At 39.1% G+C, this 18,717-nt stretch overlaps 1 protein-coding gene across 6 annotated transcripts in view; it reads right to left on the bottom strand.

Moving 5' to 3' along the window:
• Positions 1 to 18,717, bottom strand: part of FANCC (FA complementation group C) — a 272,119-nt gene that overhangs the window by 39,817 nt on the left and 213,585 nt on the right. For all 6 annotated transcript variants that reach the window (XM_041735278.1, XM_041735303.1, XM_041735305.1 and 3 more), the window contains one exon: positions 2,097 to 2,253. In XM_041735278.1, coding sequence (XP_041591212.1) covers positions 2,097 to 2,253 — 157 coding nt within the window. The remainder of the gene's footprint in view (positions 1 to 2,096; positions 2,254 to 18,717) is intronic.

Here is an 18,717-nt window from a genome sequence, read left to right as displayed (position 1 = left end):
TCCATATAAAATATAAGTTACGTAGACCATCACACTTTAATCACTCTCAGAATTCAACTCTAATGTAATAGGCATCAAGTTTCTTCTGGAGGAAAACACAGCAGGCCACTGCTATCTGAGTCTTCGAGATCGCTCTGATACTTCTGCACCGCCTTGTCACTGCACCAAGATACCAAGCTTCGATAAATGAATCAGATGATGCAATCAGGAAGCAGGTTCTTCAGGTTACCCCTGTAATCACTCAGTCATGTCACAAGCATATTCCAGCCTGCCTGGTTTTCTGGCACTGTAGAGCCAGGATGCCTGAGGAGTGTGGCCCACGCCAATCAGGGGCTTGCAGCTCTGTACTATAATTACCTCCTTGAACCATAAGGCATAGAAAGGTCACATCCTGCCAATGCCACAATAAATTAAACCAGATAACACCCTCTGGAATCCTCCTTTAACCATAATGGAAGCTCCGAATCCCTACACACATGAGCCTGATAAATACTTTTGTAGATCAATAGACTTCGAAGCTGTCAGCCTGGGGGAGACTAAACTATAAAAGTTGGAGACTGAAGTCCCTGTAGTGCAGTGTTCTTTAGGTATTCCCTCCATAGAGAAATTCCAGTTATGTTGACTTTTCTGAGTTGGTTTGATTCTGGAGCCTTTATTTGGTCCTGTGGTTTTTGTCGGAACATCCCCCATGTCCTTTTCACCTGTGGCCCTTGAGCTTGAGAACGCCCCAGTGAGCACAGATATCCCAGCGTATGAGATCCAGGAAGCAGGCTCTCATGCTTTCTCAATCTTTTGGACCTATCTTCTTGCCTTCCTTTTTTTCCTGTCAAACATAGTAAACTTCCAAATCAACTGGGTTCAATTTGTGCCACTTAGCTTGCAGGTACATGGCTACTGGTGACTGCAGCACCACCCACAGCCGCCTGGAAGGCCCCAGAACAGAAGCCTGTGGAGTAAGGGGGAAGGCCTGGCAGTCACGCCCAAGAGATCATGGGCACCTCAAAGAACAACAGGACAGAAAAAGAAGGCAACTGATTCAATTCGGATTCCCTCACTCAGCCTCCAATTTGAAAGAGGAAGAAAACTGGAAGTTCCAAATGAATTAAAAAAACCAGAAGGTGTCTGGGAGGGGGGTGTTGTGTGAACTCAGCTAACCTAAGAACTCTCCTCTCTCCAAATCTCACCTCAAGTGGGGAGGGGAATACTCTCTCCTGTCCAGTTTTCCTAGCCCCCAACTGAAGATCTGACTGATCACCATGTCTGAACTAATTTTCTCCACCTGGACAATAGGAAGAAAATCTCTGCACCCTATGTTCCCCAGGTTACAAAAGCTAATGAGAAAACACGTTAGAAACCACTGAGGTTCTCGTAAAACAGATAGATGCCCAGGGAGCACAGCACCTCCTATAGTTTTTAACTTGTTTTTTCAGGGTGCATTGGTCTTTATTCCTGCTCTTACAAAAATGCACATCAATTCCACAGGGTTGCCTCCCATGAAGGGAAAACACTCCCACCAGTCAGGTTCTGAGGACTGCCTGTGAACCCTGCCACTGACCCTGGTTTAGGCAATGAAGCCATTCCATTTGGCCACTGAGCCCCAGATTCCCAGGCCTGAGAAGTCCCAAGTACAATGAAGGCTGGGCAAGCTACCATATGGAGGGAAGGTTCAAGGCTGGAAGGCTTACACCAAAAGAAAACTTACAGAATTCTTAGTTGTTTTTATTGTTTTAACTTTTCTTCCAGGGTCTTGTTTTATTTCTCCTCTCATTGTAAGGTCTTTATTTTTTAAGACTTATTTTTCATGTGGAAATAAGAAATACTGTTTTAAAACAGTTTGCCTTAATATCAATTCTTGAGAGTATGCACTATAAGGGGCACCTATCCATCCAGTAAATCTCACACCTCTCCCTGTTTTCAAGACATGCTCCAAGTATGCAGAAAAGCCCCCTATGTTGGGTCTATAACAAAATGCAGACACAACGATTATTTCAAAAGGTGCCAACTGCTCTCTTGTTTATACTCCCCCTAGCTTTAACAAAAAGAAATGATACCTGGCATCCTAAGGATTTTTCTCCTCATGAAAGCCCAGCACGTACCAGCAATGAATCTTTCAAAAAGTATTCGATCCTTCTCAGGAAATTTCTCTCACTAGAGATTAGCTTTTCAAACAGATGCAGTGTTGCTTTTTCAAGGCTGGGAAGGTGCCGAAGCCAGAGGCAGACTACAGCTGACGTAGGGAGAGAAATCTTCTTCCTTTCAGCAAGAATAAACACAATTTTAAACAGAAATGGGTTACTAAGAAAATAAGATTGAGAGAGATCAAAATGCAAGAATGAGTCCACTTTGTGAATCTTCTTTTTATCATGGTCGTAGTATTTACAGAATCAATCAATATTTACCATGTGTCCATTTGCAAAATAATGTGAATTTGCTTCCAATTCAACTCAAGACATTAGAGAAATACTCAAAGAAAGAAATGTTTTCAAAAAGGAAAAACAAGTAGTAGTGATGTAAGTATTAGTGATGGAACAAGATGGAAAAAGGCCTATACAGCTCCTAACTTAAAAAATAGTTATATCTGAAAGTACATCCTAAGGATTTAAGGATTTAAAATATGGATTCAGACCTGGGTTTGAGTCCCAGGGCCACCACCTACTAACTTGATTACCTTGGGAAAATTACTAAACCTCCAAACCTCATTTTGCTCATCTGCAAACTGTAAAGTGGGCCTATCTCCCTCAAAGTGTTCCCAGAAGGAACAAATACAATAAAAACACATGTACAGAGATGAGCACAACGTATGATATCTAATAAATACTCAGTGACTGTATTTGTGAATCTGTTGCTTGAAAGTTAAAAATATTTTCCTTTAGTAATAATTTCATATATGGTGGTTATGGCCTGGTATAGATACATAGCTGATCTCTACCATGATATACTCTGTAGCCCCAAATATTTTGTGTTGCTATGTTTCCACAGGAGAATGTGGAGGTTCCTCCTGTGTCAGTCAGGTCGGTGAATCAGGGGTTCTACTTCCCCTTCTGGGAGGTAGCATAAGAAGACACCTAATTCTGAAGCACCGATAGGCTCTGGGCCTGTAGCCCTCCCGTGAGCATGGGGCCTGTCTCGGCCTGGTGAGACTTCCCTTTCTTCTTTCGGCCCAGCTTTCCCAAGGCCTCCTGCCTCTTCACCTGTGGCATCACAGACAGCACAGTGCTTTCCAGGTTCTGTCAAAGATGTTTGTTGCCTTTATGAAGAAAAACAAAAGCTGAAGGCACAGAGGCTCCCTATTACCCAAACTACCCAAAAGCCCCTTCAGGGCTTTCCCTTCACTATTGCTTCTGGGGCCATTTCTCTGCAGGAGCTGGCTTGAAGTCCAGAGAATGGGTGCAGGGGCTGGAAATGTATAGGCAGAGTCACAATCTCCCTCAGCATAACTCCTGTAGACCTTTGTCCTGGATTAGCTCAGGGACAAAGCTAGACAAAGCTGAAGAGTTGGAAGGACTCTCACAAAAGCAGGTAGAGGGGGGGAATCCCTGGGTGGCTCAGCGGTTTAGTGCCTGCCTTCAGCCCAGGGCGTGATCCTGGAGTCCCGGGATCGAGACCCACATCAGGCTCCCTGCATGAAGCCTGCTTCTCCCTCTGACTGTGTTTCTGCCTCTCTCTGTGTGTGTCTCTCATGAATAAATAAATAAAATCTTAAGAAAAAAAAAAAAAGCAGGTAGAGGGCAGGACAAAGGGCAGGAGGGCCTCCCCTCCTCCCTTTCTGATCTCACATTCTCATTCTTCTGGAAAGTCTTGCAGGATCCCTTTCCCCCACCCTCCCAACACCTGGCAAAAACTGCCACGGTGCTGCTCCTTGACCTGCATCACCTGGCACATCTAGGGGCCAGGCTATGATGTCCTCACTTGTGCCACTGGTGCCTTGGACTCCAATTCCCATGCCACCTCCCCTATTATACTCGATAGCAAGGAGCTGGTGGTCATCCATTCACGAAAGATGAGGACTTCCTGTGTGGCACTCAGTGTGCTAGGTGCAGGCCAAGCAGCTGGGAACACAGACCTAGTCTGTACCCCTAGCACTCAGGGCCCAGGGGGAGATACACATATACATTTCAAATTGGGGAAAAGGCAGTGAAGGTAAAAGAGAATAACAGAAGGGTCCAATTTAGTTTGGGTGGTCTGGACAGCCTTGGGATTAGCTAGGTAAAGAGAAGCCAGAAGGCATCTCAGCAGAGGGACTAGCAGCTGTGATGGTCCTGAGACAGGGAGGAGCAAAGGTGAGAAGGAAAGAGAAACCCCAGAGTGTGAAGGTGAAGTGGCTTGTGATGAGGCAGTACCACAGAAGGAAGGCTTTGGAATTCTATTCAGTGATAATTCTGGTTCAAAGGACTTCACAGAGAGGAGTGCCAGGATGCGGTTTACAGTCAAAGATCAGTTCAGCTGCAGCAGGAAGACCCAAGTGCAGGCCTAGAATGGGGGGGGGGGGGTGCCCAGGAGCCCAGGAGCCCAGGGGAGCTGGTGCTGGCATTACCCAGGCTGCAGCGGAGGAGTGAAGGGTCGCTGGCATGTATTTCAGCAGTAACATTAAGAGGAACTGGCAATGAATCTGATGAAAGGTGGTGAGGGGAGGTAGGAATCAAGGCTGCCCCAGGTTTCTTAAGCAATGAGCTGGATGGACATATTATTTACTCCAAACAAGGAGGAAAGATAAGATTTGTGAAGGATTTACTAAGAGCTCAGCTTGCATGTATGAATTTAGAATGTTTGAGGGACACTCCAAAAGAATAAAACAGATCCATGAATATTCAAGTTGAAAGTTCTGGGGAGAGGTCTGGGCTGAAGATATACATTAACGAACGTCAGCCAGCATGGAGTGGCATGAGCGCGGAGAACTCCAAGGGAGAGGGTCTGCGTAGGGAGCAGAGGGCCCACGTTATGCCCTGAGCAGTACCAACAGGTAGCCAAAGAAGAGAAGCTGCAGATGGAGGAGGCAGGAGATACACAAGCAGGGAACAATGCCACCAAGGAAGAGAAGGAAGACCTGGTTCTGACCAGCACTGTTGAGAGACTGAGGATGTGGGGAGGGAACCATATGCATTCCACTGGGCAGGCCCTTTGTGACCTCCCCTAGGACATGGTTTTGATAGTGACAGAAGCCAAGGGCAGTCAATGTGGAGATGAGGTTGAAGTGCAGCCATTATTGTAGACAGGTCTTCAGAGGGACAGCTGTGACAGGAACACCACCAGGAGGCTGCGCAGGGGCAGCGGTGTGCGGGGCAGCATGGCTGACTGGTGAGCCAGATGCAGAGGAGCAAAAAAAGGCTGAAGGACTGGTAGCCACCATTTATTAAGCACTTACTTGAAACCATGGTAAGCATTCTACATTATCCTTATTTTATCCTTATTTTACATAAGACAGGGCAACTGAGGTCAGAGAAGGACAAGAACTCACAGCTACAATTTGAATGCAGGAGGTCTGATGCTGGAGCAGGTTGTACACCTCAGGTATCTATGAACTTCTCCACTGTGGACTAGAGAGTGGAAGGTGCTGCTCAGAAGAGGGGCCTGGGCCCAGGGGAGCGAGCAGATGGCATTCCAGGTAAGTCAGATGCCTGGACCCTGCGCTCACTCCCTTCAGTGTTTAGGGAAGTCTTCTCAAAGTCTAGGCTGTCAGTCAGTTTTAGCCACATTAATAGACCCTTGGGAGAGGTTTCCACCCAGTTTTCTTTTTTTTTTTTTTTTAATTTTTTTTTTTTTTATTTATTTATGATAGGAACACAGTGAGAGAGAGAGGCAGAGACACAGGCAGAGGGAGAAGCAGGCTCCATGCACCGGGAGCCCGACGTGGGATTCGATCCCGAATCTCCAGGATCGCGCCCTGGGCCAAAGGCAGGCGCCAAACCGCTGCGCCACCCAGGGATCCCTCCACCCAGTTTTCTACAGTAGAATATCCCTGGACAGGGGCGAGGGGTATCTGTAGTCTCTTTCATGAGCCAGAATGCTCCCAAGAAGCAGGGACACTCTGAGGCACAGAGGGAACTTGGCTGCTCAATGGCTCCTCCCTTCCCAAACAGTAGGGACATCTTTTGACCTGCATTTATCACATATAATTTTTTTAATCACATCTAATGAAATAACCATGTACATCATTAGACAAGTTTCTCACTTCAGTGAGTTTTTCATGCAGCACCATTCCCAGGCCTCTGAGCAGCCATGTGCATTGTGCGATTTTTACCATAAGGTCACATTAGTTGAATGATGCCTGACAACACAAAGGAATGAGCTGTTGAGAATGAGTAGTAAATATGAAGAAATGTAAAAAGGAAGCTAATGTAAGATGATAGTTCCATCAAATATCTGAAATAAAGTATATTGCTTAGTTAAAAATTTACATAAAATCTGTAAAATTATATATTCAAATTAGTAAGTATATAATACTTTTGTTCTATAATCAGTTTAAAAAATGTGTAAGGGGGGAATCCCTGGGTGGCTCAGCAGTTTGGCACCTGCCTTTGGCCCAGGGCGTGATCCTGGAGTCCCAGGATCAAGTCCTGCATCGGGCTCCTGGCATGGAGCCTGCTTCTCCCTCTGCCTGTGTCTCTGCCTCTCTCTCTCTATGATGAATAAATAAAATCTTTATAAATAAATAAATAAATAAATAAATAAATAAATAAATAAATAAATAAAGTGTATGTTAAAAGTATGTTTTTATTATCCTTTATTCAGAGGATATCCTTTATTATTTGCAGTGATTAAATTTATGGACCCATGTTTGATATTTGAACAAAACAATCTATTTTGCTCTAAAAAATCAAAAAATTAACTCTTTAAAATCAATACTGGTAGTGAAGAAATCACCAAGAAAATGACCTTAATATACTTACATAACTAAATTTGACTGGACCAACACATTGGTATTATGTAAAACGTTCTAAAAGTGTACTAGGTTGGTTTTGAAATTAAAAAGGCAAATTAAAAAAAAAAATAAAAAAAAAAATAAAAAGGCAAATTACATTATATGTCAATTATAGCTCAATAAAACTGAAGTGGGAGGAGGCAAATTATGAAAGAAGAATGCAAATGGCCAATAAAAATATGCAGATTTCTCAGCCTTTTTAATAGTAAAGAAAGGTAAATTAACACAGCTGTCATTTTCATCCTTACACACCAGCAAATGTTTAGGAACAACATCCAATGTTGAAATAGGTACAGGGGATGTATCTTCTCAGAGGTGAGAAAGGGAATGGCTTTGCTCTTTTGGCTATGCATATCACCTAATGAATTGTAAAACAGACATCATCCTGACCTTTGTAACCATACTTTTGTGAATCTGCCTGGCAGAAATAAAAGCATCAGTTGGAGGATATTTACTGTAGCAATGATATAAAAAAATATTAAAAACAATTTTAATGCATCTGTTGGCAAGCAGGTGAATAAATTAAGGTCCATTCATATCAGAGAATATGTTCCTATTTTATAAAAATGAGCTGGATCTATATCCCTTGAGGGATCTATATCCATTGGTTAAAAAGCAGGTTCCAGAGTCATGTGTATGTGTGATGCTATTTTTATTTTAAAAGCTACTTAAAGAAAGAGAAAAAATTGTTTTATACAGATTTCTATGTTTACAAGACTGTAAGATATGGTTATCAGAAGTACTAGAGGGTGATAATGGGAGATAATTAACATTTTCTATATATACTTCTATATTGTATTATTTGACCTGATAAAATGAATATATATTTCTGTGGAAATTTAAAAAGCCAGTAAAGTAACAAGATAAAAAAAATGTTTTAAGCGACCTTGAAAAATTTCATTCTAGAAATACTAAAGCTGTCCTTTTTCTACTCTAGCTATACTTACTTCACCTACCTAGCCTAGATACAGATCAAAATGATGAATTCAAGAAAAAACAGGGTAAGATAAAAACCTGGCTCTCCCAAATTCCTACCTAATAATCATGGTAAGTTTTCTGCATTATAGCTATGTTTTAGGAAAATGAGATTGGGTGTTTGAGACTTATGTGAAATACATTAAAATTTTCTCATTTAAAATATGAGGAATAGGATCCCAGTTAGTGCTTTCACATAGAACATGAGCCTTTTTTAAAAAACTATTTATGAGAGAGAGAGAGAGAAGGAAAACACACGTTTGTGACTGGGGGGAGGGGCAGAGGGAGAGAATCTTCAAGCGGACACCCCATGGAGTGGGGGAGCTGACATGCGGCTCGAGCCCATGACTCATGAGATCATGACCTGAGTCAAACCAAGAGACGCCCAACCCACTGAGTCAACTAGGCGCCCCAAACATCTGAGTCCTAGTAACAATTTCTGACACAAAGCAGGAGAAGCTTAAGAGGACACCTGCTCTTAGAGTCTTCTAGATAAATGCCTCCTTGGCCTTTAGAAACTGTACTTTGTTTCTCCAAAATACTGAGGCTGTTGTTTGCCCCATCTTTTGCAAAAAGAGGCAGTATATAAAAAAATTGGTTCAGGTAATTATTAAATAATTTTGGTTCCAATTATTTTTTAATAGCTACAATAAAACTGAACATGGAATTCAATTCTTTGCAAGAACAGTTCCTAATGAGGGCAGCGCCTGTCGGTAGGGAATATCAGAAAGGCAAAGGGAAGAAGCTTCCTCACTCAAGACAAACATAGGCAGTACTTCCACCCTTCCAAACCAGAAAGAGATAGGGTTGTTTGGGTTGCCAGAGAAGCCCACAAAAATTGGGATCAGCTTTTCTGGAGAAAATTCCAAGGAATTGGAAAGAATACTCTCTATTATATTCCAAAGGTTTCCATGAAAATTTTATCTAAGAAGTATACCAAATTTGAATATTGTGCCATCGTTACCACTTATAAGTTGAAGTCCAATTTCAAAGAAAAGAGCAGTAACTAACACCAAGCAAAGAAAATGTCCAAATCCAAACATACTGGAATGTCTATTATAAATCATTACCAGCAGGTTTTTTTTTTAAAGATTTTATTTATTTATGAGAGACACAGAGAGAGGCAGAGACATAAGCAGAGGGAGGAGCAGGCTCCATGCAGAGAGCCTGATGTGGGATTCGATCCTGGGACTCCAGGATCACGCCCTGGGCTGAAGGCAGATGCTCAACTGCTGAGCCACCCAGGCATCTCTATCAGCAGGTTTTAATTGAAAAGTAAACTTTTTCAATGACTAATTTTGTGACCATATCTTATTAAGGTTAAAAAAAAAAAAAGAGGATCACAGGAAGTATCAGCAAATGGATGGTGTTTTAGTTACTACTATATTTCGTTGCTACCTTTCTGTCCTTAGTATTACACTAGCCTTTCTTCATTTATAGACATTAACCTATATTATTTGACAACACTTAAAGCCTGATTTTTCTTATCTGAACTGAAAAAGCACAAAACTGAAAGCTTGGTCAAAGATCAGCCTATTCTTATACTTTCTTTTCTTTTCCTGGTAAGCACCTTTGGAGGCTGTATTAGTTCTTTCAGCAACAGGATTTTCTTAAAAAAAATTTTTAATAGGGAATAAAAAAGAAAAAAATAAATATATTTAGTATAGTTCAGCAAAAGGAATTTAGCTTACATTTAGCCTTAGTTCAGTGATATTTCCATTAGAAGGAAAAGATATAAGCTTGAGAAAACCTAATAAAACATTATAAAAATAATATATTACTAAAGTCAACGATAATAATAGCAACATGTGAATAGTTATTGAGTGTTTACTCTGGGTGTGAGGCATCATGCTAAACATATTACAGGCATGAGACCCACTTAAATACAATTCAATGTGCCTGAGACAGCCTTATGTCTATTACCTACCACAGTTATAAAAAGGAAGCCCCCTTTGAACTCTGCAAAGTGTTTTGATCTAGATTATGATTTAGTATTTAACATCCACCAGTCACACCGTGAGGCCAGTCCTGCATCCATTCTTCCTTTCATTTGTTCAATTGACTCATTCATTCTAGTATGCGGAAAAAAACTCTCCACTCGGTCATCAAACACCTCAATATTTTTTTAAAGACTGTATTTATTTATTCATGAGAGACACAGAGATATATATAGAGAGAGGCAGAGACATAGGCAGAAGGAGAAGCAGGTTCCATGCAGGGAACCCAATGTGGGACTCCAGAATCATGACCTGAAGTGAAGGGAGACACTCAACTGCTGAGCCACCCAGGCATCCCCAACATCTCAGTGTTTTTGAAGCAATGGATTTAGATTTACTCTATAGGGCATGTCATACTGAATTACTTATACTCCACAGACCCCTGGAAGGATTTCAGCAGCCCTCCTAGAAAGGTTGTATTGAAGTCTACAGGCTGCAGGTGGCTTGAGGGTAACTCCAGGAATAGACCTGAGAAGTTAAGTTTAATATTTAGGCCCAGAAATTAAAGATTTCCTTTAGGTTATCTCAACTGCAGAGAGGGGCAAACATCTGCTGTTTAAAAGAAGACAGGGAGCCATTTCTGAAAATACATGACTGTATTTGGAAATCAAGGCCACAGAACCCGGCCAATTGGACAACAGATGAAATTCCACTGGGGTACTGTGGTAGGCAAATAGCTGGAAGTCTACACACAGGGCAGGGCACACTGATTAAAGAAAGTATGTGGTTTCTAGATGACCACATAGTACATTTGGGGAACTGCTCAAGGGGCTGGGGGGGAGAACAGTGTTGGGTATGGGGGTGGTAATTTGCACTGACGGATTGAATCAGCCTCTCCATGTCAACATGTGGCTGGGATGCTCTGTCATGGGAAAGTGTCCATGGAAAGGTGCCAGCCCTTACACCACTATTTGGGGAACTTGCTGAGCTGAAGCCATTGGAATTGGACAAGCTGAAGGCCACCCAGCATTTCTGGACTGTCTGTCCCCTATGGATTAGCAAACATAATTTTCCAAACCAAATAAATTTTATTAGTTGCTAAGGGAGAAAATGCTATCAGAAGTAAAATAAACAGCAAAAGAGTTCAGGCCTACTCATGAAGACACTGCCCTCAGCTTTCTGTCTGAGAACTGCAGGTGGGGCAAAAGTAGCTATTTTCTGAGCATGTCTCTTTTTTCACCAGTAATTTCTGAAACAATTTTGAAAGGTTTCACAGGGGATGCCAAGGGGCATTCTCCTCCCACTTCCCTTTAATTCAAGTCTTGCTGAAAAAGACTAGAAACACAGGTGGCTAGGACCCTATAATTTGATGAATTATATTACTAAATAAATCAGAAATAAAGCTGCAATGGTGAAAGGCAAAGAGCATTTTACTTTAAATACTTTGAAAAATTGCCTTGGAGTATGAGAAATGAAAGCTGGTGGGGTAAGCCACTAGAACCTGAAGTATGTACTCAGGAAAATGATGTGGAGCACATTTACCATGTTATACAAACTTTTAAATTGATTATTACTCAGTATCTTACATAAATAACAAAAATAACTGATCAGACTTCTCAAGAAATCTAGACTTACTGGGTACATTTTGACAAAGGTTGAGAGTAGGTAGAAAAAAAGACTATATTTTTTAACCATGAGAATTATGTTTTGACTTTTTCTCAACATCAAATAATTTAACCTTCTGTCTCTTTTTTTAAATCTTACCTTAAAAAAAAAATCTTACCTTAACAAATTCCAAATTATAACATTTTTTTTAAAAGATTATATTTATTTATTCATGAGAATACACAGAGAAGAGAGAGAGAGAGAGAGAGAGAGAGAGAGAGGCAGAGACACAGGCAGAGGGGAACCAGGCTCCATGCAGAGAGCCTGACGTGGGACTTGTTCCCGGGTCTCCAGGATCACGCCCTGGGCTGAAGGTGGTGCTAAACCGCTGAGCCACCCAGGCTGCCCCAAATTACAACATTTCATGTAAAATGAAATGAAAACTTACATTCTCACATTAATTTTTAAGAGTTATACGTGAAAAACAGCAAATACTTTAACAGTGCTTACTTCTTCTAAGCTAACTGAAAGGATAATGGTGATTTGAAGATGTTCATTTTCCAAATGTGATGATATAATAAAAATGAATTTAAAGATGGGGAGAAGATATACTTATTACAGCAAAAAATAATGATAATAATAAAAACCCAAAATACAATAAAACCTTAGTAGTAAAAAATGCCTAAAACCTAGACATGTGGAAAATATTTAAAACACTCCTTTAAGATCAAAAAGTAAACACAAACAGGGACGCCTGGGTGGCTCAGTGGTTGAGTGTCTGCCTTGAGCTCTGGGCATGATCCCAGAATTCCAGGACCTAGTCCCACATAAGGCTCCCTATGGGGAGCCTACTTCTCCCCACTGCCTGTGTCTTTGTCTTCTCTCTCTCTCGTGAGTAAATAAATAAAAATCCTTAAAAAAAAAAAAAGTAAACATGAACAAATGGAAAGACATAAGTGTTCCTGGACAGGTAGACAGAAAGCCTTCATGTCAGAAAAATGACAGTTTTCCCTCAGTTAATCTATATATTTCACATGAGCCTCCCCCAAACATTAGCTATCTTTCCTAAAGCTAAACACAATGGTTTCAAAGTTTATTTAAAAGATAAAACAAACAAGAACTGCCAGAAAACCTGAAAAGGAAGAGAAATGGGACAATTAGCTTTATTTTATAATAGGTATATTAGAAAGGCTCCATATTAAAACGAAGTAGTACTGGTGTGTGAATATACAATAGGCCAAAAAACCAACAGAAAATAATAAAATGCATGATTAAGAGAGTGAGGGGTTTGCACCCTTTATCACACTTGAGATGTGTAAAGCAACCATATTACTTCAACAGATACTTTGCAAAACAAAAACAGAGAAATTGGGGACCTAAAGACTAAAAGAGACTTTTGAACCTATCAGCCAAAAGCAACATGTGAACTTTGGACTCTGATTCCAAAAGAACCAACTGTAAAAAAAAAAAAAAAAAAAAAAAGAGAGAGAGAGAGAGAGAGAGAGAGAGACAGAGAAAATCAAGAGAATTCACTGACTAAATATATGATGGTGCTAAGGAATTAGTATCAGTTTTTAAATATAATAATGGTATTGTAGATATATATATATTTTTAACACACCACATACATACTTTCAGTTTCCTGTTTCCCATGAAAGGAGTTTGAAGTTATCACCCTATCTTAACAAAAAGTACAAAGCAGAACAGACTGAAAAATCAACAATCCTTCTTGCATCTTTAAGAGAAGGTAAAACATAAACCTTGCAATATATTATAATATATATTTAATATATGTATATATTTAATATATTAATAATATATATTTAATATATGTATATATTTAATATATTAATAATATATATTATAATATTGCAAGGGATAAACCTTGGCCTCCACAACTGAGAAGCCTGATAAGCAAATACAGGAAATTGTGACTTACTGGAGTAGAGATCCACAAGTAGAAACTGCCATAGGAACCAGTGCCAGGTAGAAAAAACCTTAACCGTAATTAGTGAATGGCTGGAGGCTCAGTGTGGACAACTCTGGGAGTTAAAAACTCCAGTGGGATCCACTCATGGAAGGCTCCCACAATATTATGAAATCTGCCTCCAGAAGCTTAACCAGCTTCTCACAGTAAACACTGGGAGTCAATCTACTCGGACTTTACATTTTGAATAGATAGAGCGCTGTTTTTTTTTTTTTTTTTATCCTTTTTTTTTTTTTTTTAATTAACTTTTATTGGTGTTTAATTTACCAACATACAGAAAAACACCCAGTGCTCATCCCGTCAAGTGTCCACCTCAGTGCCCGTCACCCATTCCCCTCCAACACCCGCCCTCCTCCCCTTCCACCACCCCTAGAGCGCTATGTTCTTAACAAGGTCTGCCCTCAAGGAAAACTAACCAGAGCCTAACCTCATGGGGTATTATCAGAGTCTAACAGACCTGGGGGAAGGCAAATATTCTATCCAGTTCTGGGCATTTGTCCTAAGGGGGAGAAAAACATTAAGAAACTTGTGTTAAGTTCAGAGTTCAGAGGCATAAACTCACTAAAGACTGAGACTTATAGAACACTTCCCCTCTGCTTGTCCCTCTCCCCACTCTTGTTCACACACACACTCTCTCTCTCTCAAATAAATAAAATCTTTAAAACAGAAGGTATTCACTATATGTGAAGATGTATAATGTTATGTGAAAGTGGATTTGGATTAATTACAAATGTATATTGCAAACTCTAGGGCAATTATGAAAAAAGGTTAAAAAAACCACCAAACTAAAAAGAGCCTATTTAAAGCAGTTCCCTTTACCCAATACATTATATCTAGTTGTCAAAAACAATGACAAGGCATATCAAAAGGGGGAAAAAAAAAACCCTACAATTTTAAGAGACACAGCAATAATCAGAACCAGACATGCAGAGATACTAGAATTATCAGTCATAATTAAAAACAACTATGATTAAAATGCTAAGAGAATTAACAGACAGCATGCAAGAACAGATGAGCAATGTAAGCAGAGATGGGAATCTTAAAAAAACAAAAAGAACTATTAGAGATCAAAACCACTGTAACAGAAATGAAGAATGCCTTTGGTAGGCTAAACCGTAGACTGGCTAGGAAAGAATGTCTGAGCTAGAGGATATATCCATGGGAATCTTAAAAACCAAAAAGCAACTCCCTCCCCAAAAAAACCCCCAAGAAAAACAAATAAGACTGAAAAAACAGAACAGAATATCCAATGAATGTGGGACAACTATAAAACATGTAACATATGTGTAATGGCTATACTAGAAGGAAAAGAGGGAGAGAGAAAACAAATTTCTTTTGAAAACAGTAACTGAGAATTTTCCAAAATTAATGTCAAATACCAAATCACAATTCCAGGAAGCCCAAAGAATACCAAGTGAGATAAATGACAAAAGACTGTGCCTAAGCACATCATTTTGAAGCTACAAAGAAATCAAATATAAGGGAAAAAATTGTGAAAGAAGCCAGAGGGAAATACATATTTTTTTAAAAAGATGATTTATTTTTAGAGAGAGGAAATAGTGGGAGGAAGGGCAGAGAGAGTGGGAGAAAGTCTTCAAGCAAACTCCCCACTGAATGCACAGCCCCACCTAGGGCTTGATCTCATGACCCTGAATCATGACCTGAGCTGAAGAGTAGGACACTTAACCAACTGAGCCACTCAGGCGCCTCTACATCTTAACTATAGAGAAAAGAGAATTATATCCAACTTCTCAGAAACCATGCAAGCAAAAAAAGAGTGGAGTAAAATATTTAAAATGTTGAGGGAAAAAAATATATACCATCTAAAATTCTGTACTCTGAAATTATTCTTCAAAAGTGAAGGAGAAACAAATGCTTTCTCAAACAAAAATTGAGGAGTTTTGTTGCCAGTAGACCTACCCTGTAAAAAAAAAATTAAAGGAAGTTCATAGAAAGAAGAAAAATAATACAGGTTAGATACTCAGATCTGTATAAACAGCATCAAAGAAAAAATAATGAAGGTAAAATAAAAACTTTAATTTTTCCTATTCTTAACCGATATAACAGAGAACAGATTATTCAAATAATAGAAACAATGTACTCAATTATGTACATTTATGTGTGTATGTATGCTTAAGTGTACTTACATATAAGTGAAATGGAATGACATGAAGAAGACAGACAGAAAGGAGGAATTAGGATTATTTTGTTATTAAAAGGTACTCACACGGTGCCTGGGTGGGTTCCCAACTCTTGTTTCAGCTGGGGTTGTGATCCCTGGGTTGTGAAATCAAGCCCTGCGCTGGGCTCCATGCTCAGCATGGGGTCTGACTGTCCCTCTCACTCCCCACTCTTGCTTGCATGCACTCCCTCTCTCAAATAAATAAAATCTTTAAAACAGAAGGTATTCACTATATGTGAAGATGTATAATGTTATGTGAAAGTGGATTTGGATTAATTACAAATGTATATTGCAAACTCTAGGGCAATTATGAAAAAAGGTTAAAAAAACCACCAAACTAAAAAGAGCCTATTTAAAGCAGTTCCCTTTACCCAATACATTATATCTAGTTGTCAAAAACAATGACAAGGCATATCAAAAGGGGGAAAAAAAAAACCCTACAATTTTAAGAGACACAGCAATAATCAGAACCAGACATGCAGAGATACTAGAATTATCAGTCATAATTAAAAACAACTATGATTAAAATGCTAAGAGAATTAACAGACAGCATGCAAGAACAGATGAGCAATGTAAGCAGAGATGGGAATCTTAAAAAAACAAAAAGAACTATTAGAGATCAAAACCACTGTAACAGAAATGAAGAATGCCTTTGGTAGGCTAAACCGTAGACTGGCTAGGAAAGAATGTCTGAGCTAGAGGATATATCCATGGGAATCTTAAAAACCAAAAAGCAACTCCCTCCCCAAAAAAACCCCCAAGAAAAACAAATAAGACTGAAAAAACAGAACAGAATATCCAATGAATGTGGGACAACTATAAAACATGTAACATATGTGTAATGGCTATACTAGAAGGAAAAGAGGGAGAGAGAAAACAAATTTCTTTTGAAAACAGTAACTGAGAATTTTCCAAAATTAATGTCAAATACCAAATCACAATTCCAGGAAGCCCAAAGAATACCAAGTGAGATAAATGACAAAAGACTGTGCCTAAGCACATCATTTTGAAGCTACAAAGAAATCAAATATAAGGGAAAAAATTGTGAAAGAAGCCAGAGGGAAATACATATTTTTTTAAAAAGATGATTTATTTTTAGAGAGAGGAAATAGTGGGAGGAAGGGCAGAGAGAGTGGGAGAAAGTCTTCAAGCAAACTCCCCACTGAATGCACAGCCCCACCTAGGGCTTGATCTCATGACCCTGAATCATGACCTGAGCTGAAGAGTAGGACACTTAACCAACTGAGCCACTCAGGCGCCTCTACATCTTAACTATAGAGAAAAGAGAATTATATCCAACTTCTCAGAAACCATGCAAGCAAAAAAAGAGTGGAGTAAAATATTTAAAATGTTGAGGGAAAAAAATATATACCATCTAAAATTCTGTACTCTGAAATTATTCTTCAAAAGTGAAGGAGAAACAAATGCTTTCTCAAACAAAAATTGAGGAGTTTTGTTGCCAGTAGACCTACCCTGTAAAAAAAAATTAAAGGAAGTTCATAGAAAGAAGAAAAATAATACAGGTTAGATACTCAGATCTGTATAAACAGCATCAAAGAAAAAATAATGAAGGTAAAATAAAAACTTTAATTTTTCCTATTCTTAACCGATATAACAGAGAACAGATTATTCAAATAATAGAAACAATGTACTCAATTATGTACATTTATGTGTGTATGTATGCTTAAGTGTACTTACATATAAGTGAAATGAATGACAATGATAGAAGACACAGAAAGGAGGAATTAGGATTATTTTGTTATTAAAAGGTACTCACACGGTGCCTGGGTGGGTTCCCAACTCTTGGTTTCAGCTGGGGTTGTGATCCCTGGGTTGTGAAATCAAGCCCTGCGCTGGGCTCCATGCTCAGCATGGGGTCTGACTGTCCCTCTCACTCCCCACTCTTGCTTGCATGCACTCCCTCTCTCAAATAAATAAAATCTTTAAAACAGAAGGTATTCACTATCTGTGAAGATGTATAATGTTATGTGAAAGTGGATTTGGATTAGTTACAAGTGTATACTGCAAACTCTAGGGCAATTATGAAAAAAGGTTAAAAAAAAGTATAATGGATATATACTAAGAAAGAAGGTAGGACAGAATGGTTTCATATTAAATGTTCAGTTAAAACCACAAAAGGCAGAAAAAGAATGGAAGACAAAAGAAGGAACAAAAAGCAAGGATAACAAATATAAAACAGTAAGGAATATAACATATTAATCCAACTATGTCAATAATCACTTTGAAACTCAATGGTCTAAATGCACCAATTAAAAGATAATGACTGGGTGCCTGAGTGGCTCAGTTGGTGAAGCATCTGCCTTTGGCTCATGTCATGATCTCAGGGTCCTGGGATCAAACCCCACATCGGGCTCCTTGCTCAGTGGGGAGCCTGCTTCTCCCTCTCCTTCTGTCCCTCATCCTGCTTGTAGGCTTTCTCATTCTCTCTCTCTAATAAATAAATGGATAAATAAAATATTTAAAATAAAGAAGGCTGTCTAAAACAAAATTTAAAAAAAGATGAGATTGACAGAGTAGATCAAAAACTAAAACCCAACTATATTTTTTCCACAAGAAACCAACCTTAAGTATAAAAAAACATACAGATCAAAACTAATGGATGAAGAAAAATATACCATGCCAACACTAATCAAAGGAAAGAAGGAGTAGCAATATTGATTTCAGACACAGTAGGCTTCCGAGCTAGCAAAGTTACCAGGAATAAAAAAATTCATTACATACTGATAAAGGTGTAAATTCTCCAAGAAGATATAACAATCTTTAACTTATATGTGCCTAATAATGGAGTGTAAAATTACATGAGGAAAAAGAAACAAAATTACAAAGTAGATGAATCCACTATCATAGCTGAAGACTTCAACATCACTCTATCAGAAATAGACTGATCCAGTAGGCAAAAAATCTGTAAGGACACAGGTGAACTCAATAACACCATCAATAATAAAATAAATTAAAAAAAAAAACACTTCAATAAATGTTAAGGCGCATGTGGAGTATTAAAATAAATCTATTTTATAAAGCAAAAAAAATAACACCATCAATCTTTTTTTTTTAACACCATCTATCTGTATTTATTGCCATTTGTAGTATA

The sequence above is a fragment of the Vulpes lagopus genome, chromosome 2 (assembly GCF_018345385.1).
Source record: "Vulpes lagopus strain Blue_001 chromosome 2, ASM1834538v1, whole genome shotgun sequence".
Taxonomy (NCBI): domain Eukaryota; kingdom Metazoa; phylum Chordata; class Mammalia; order Carnivora; family Canidae; genus Vulpes; species Vulpes lagopus.
The sequence above is the reverse complement of the archived record's forward strand: the minus strand, read 5'-3'. Positions and strand labels throughout refer to the sequence as shown.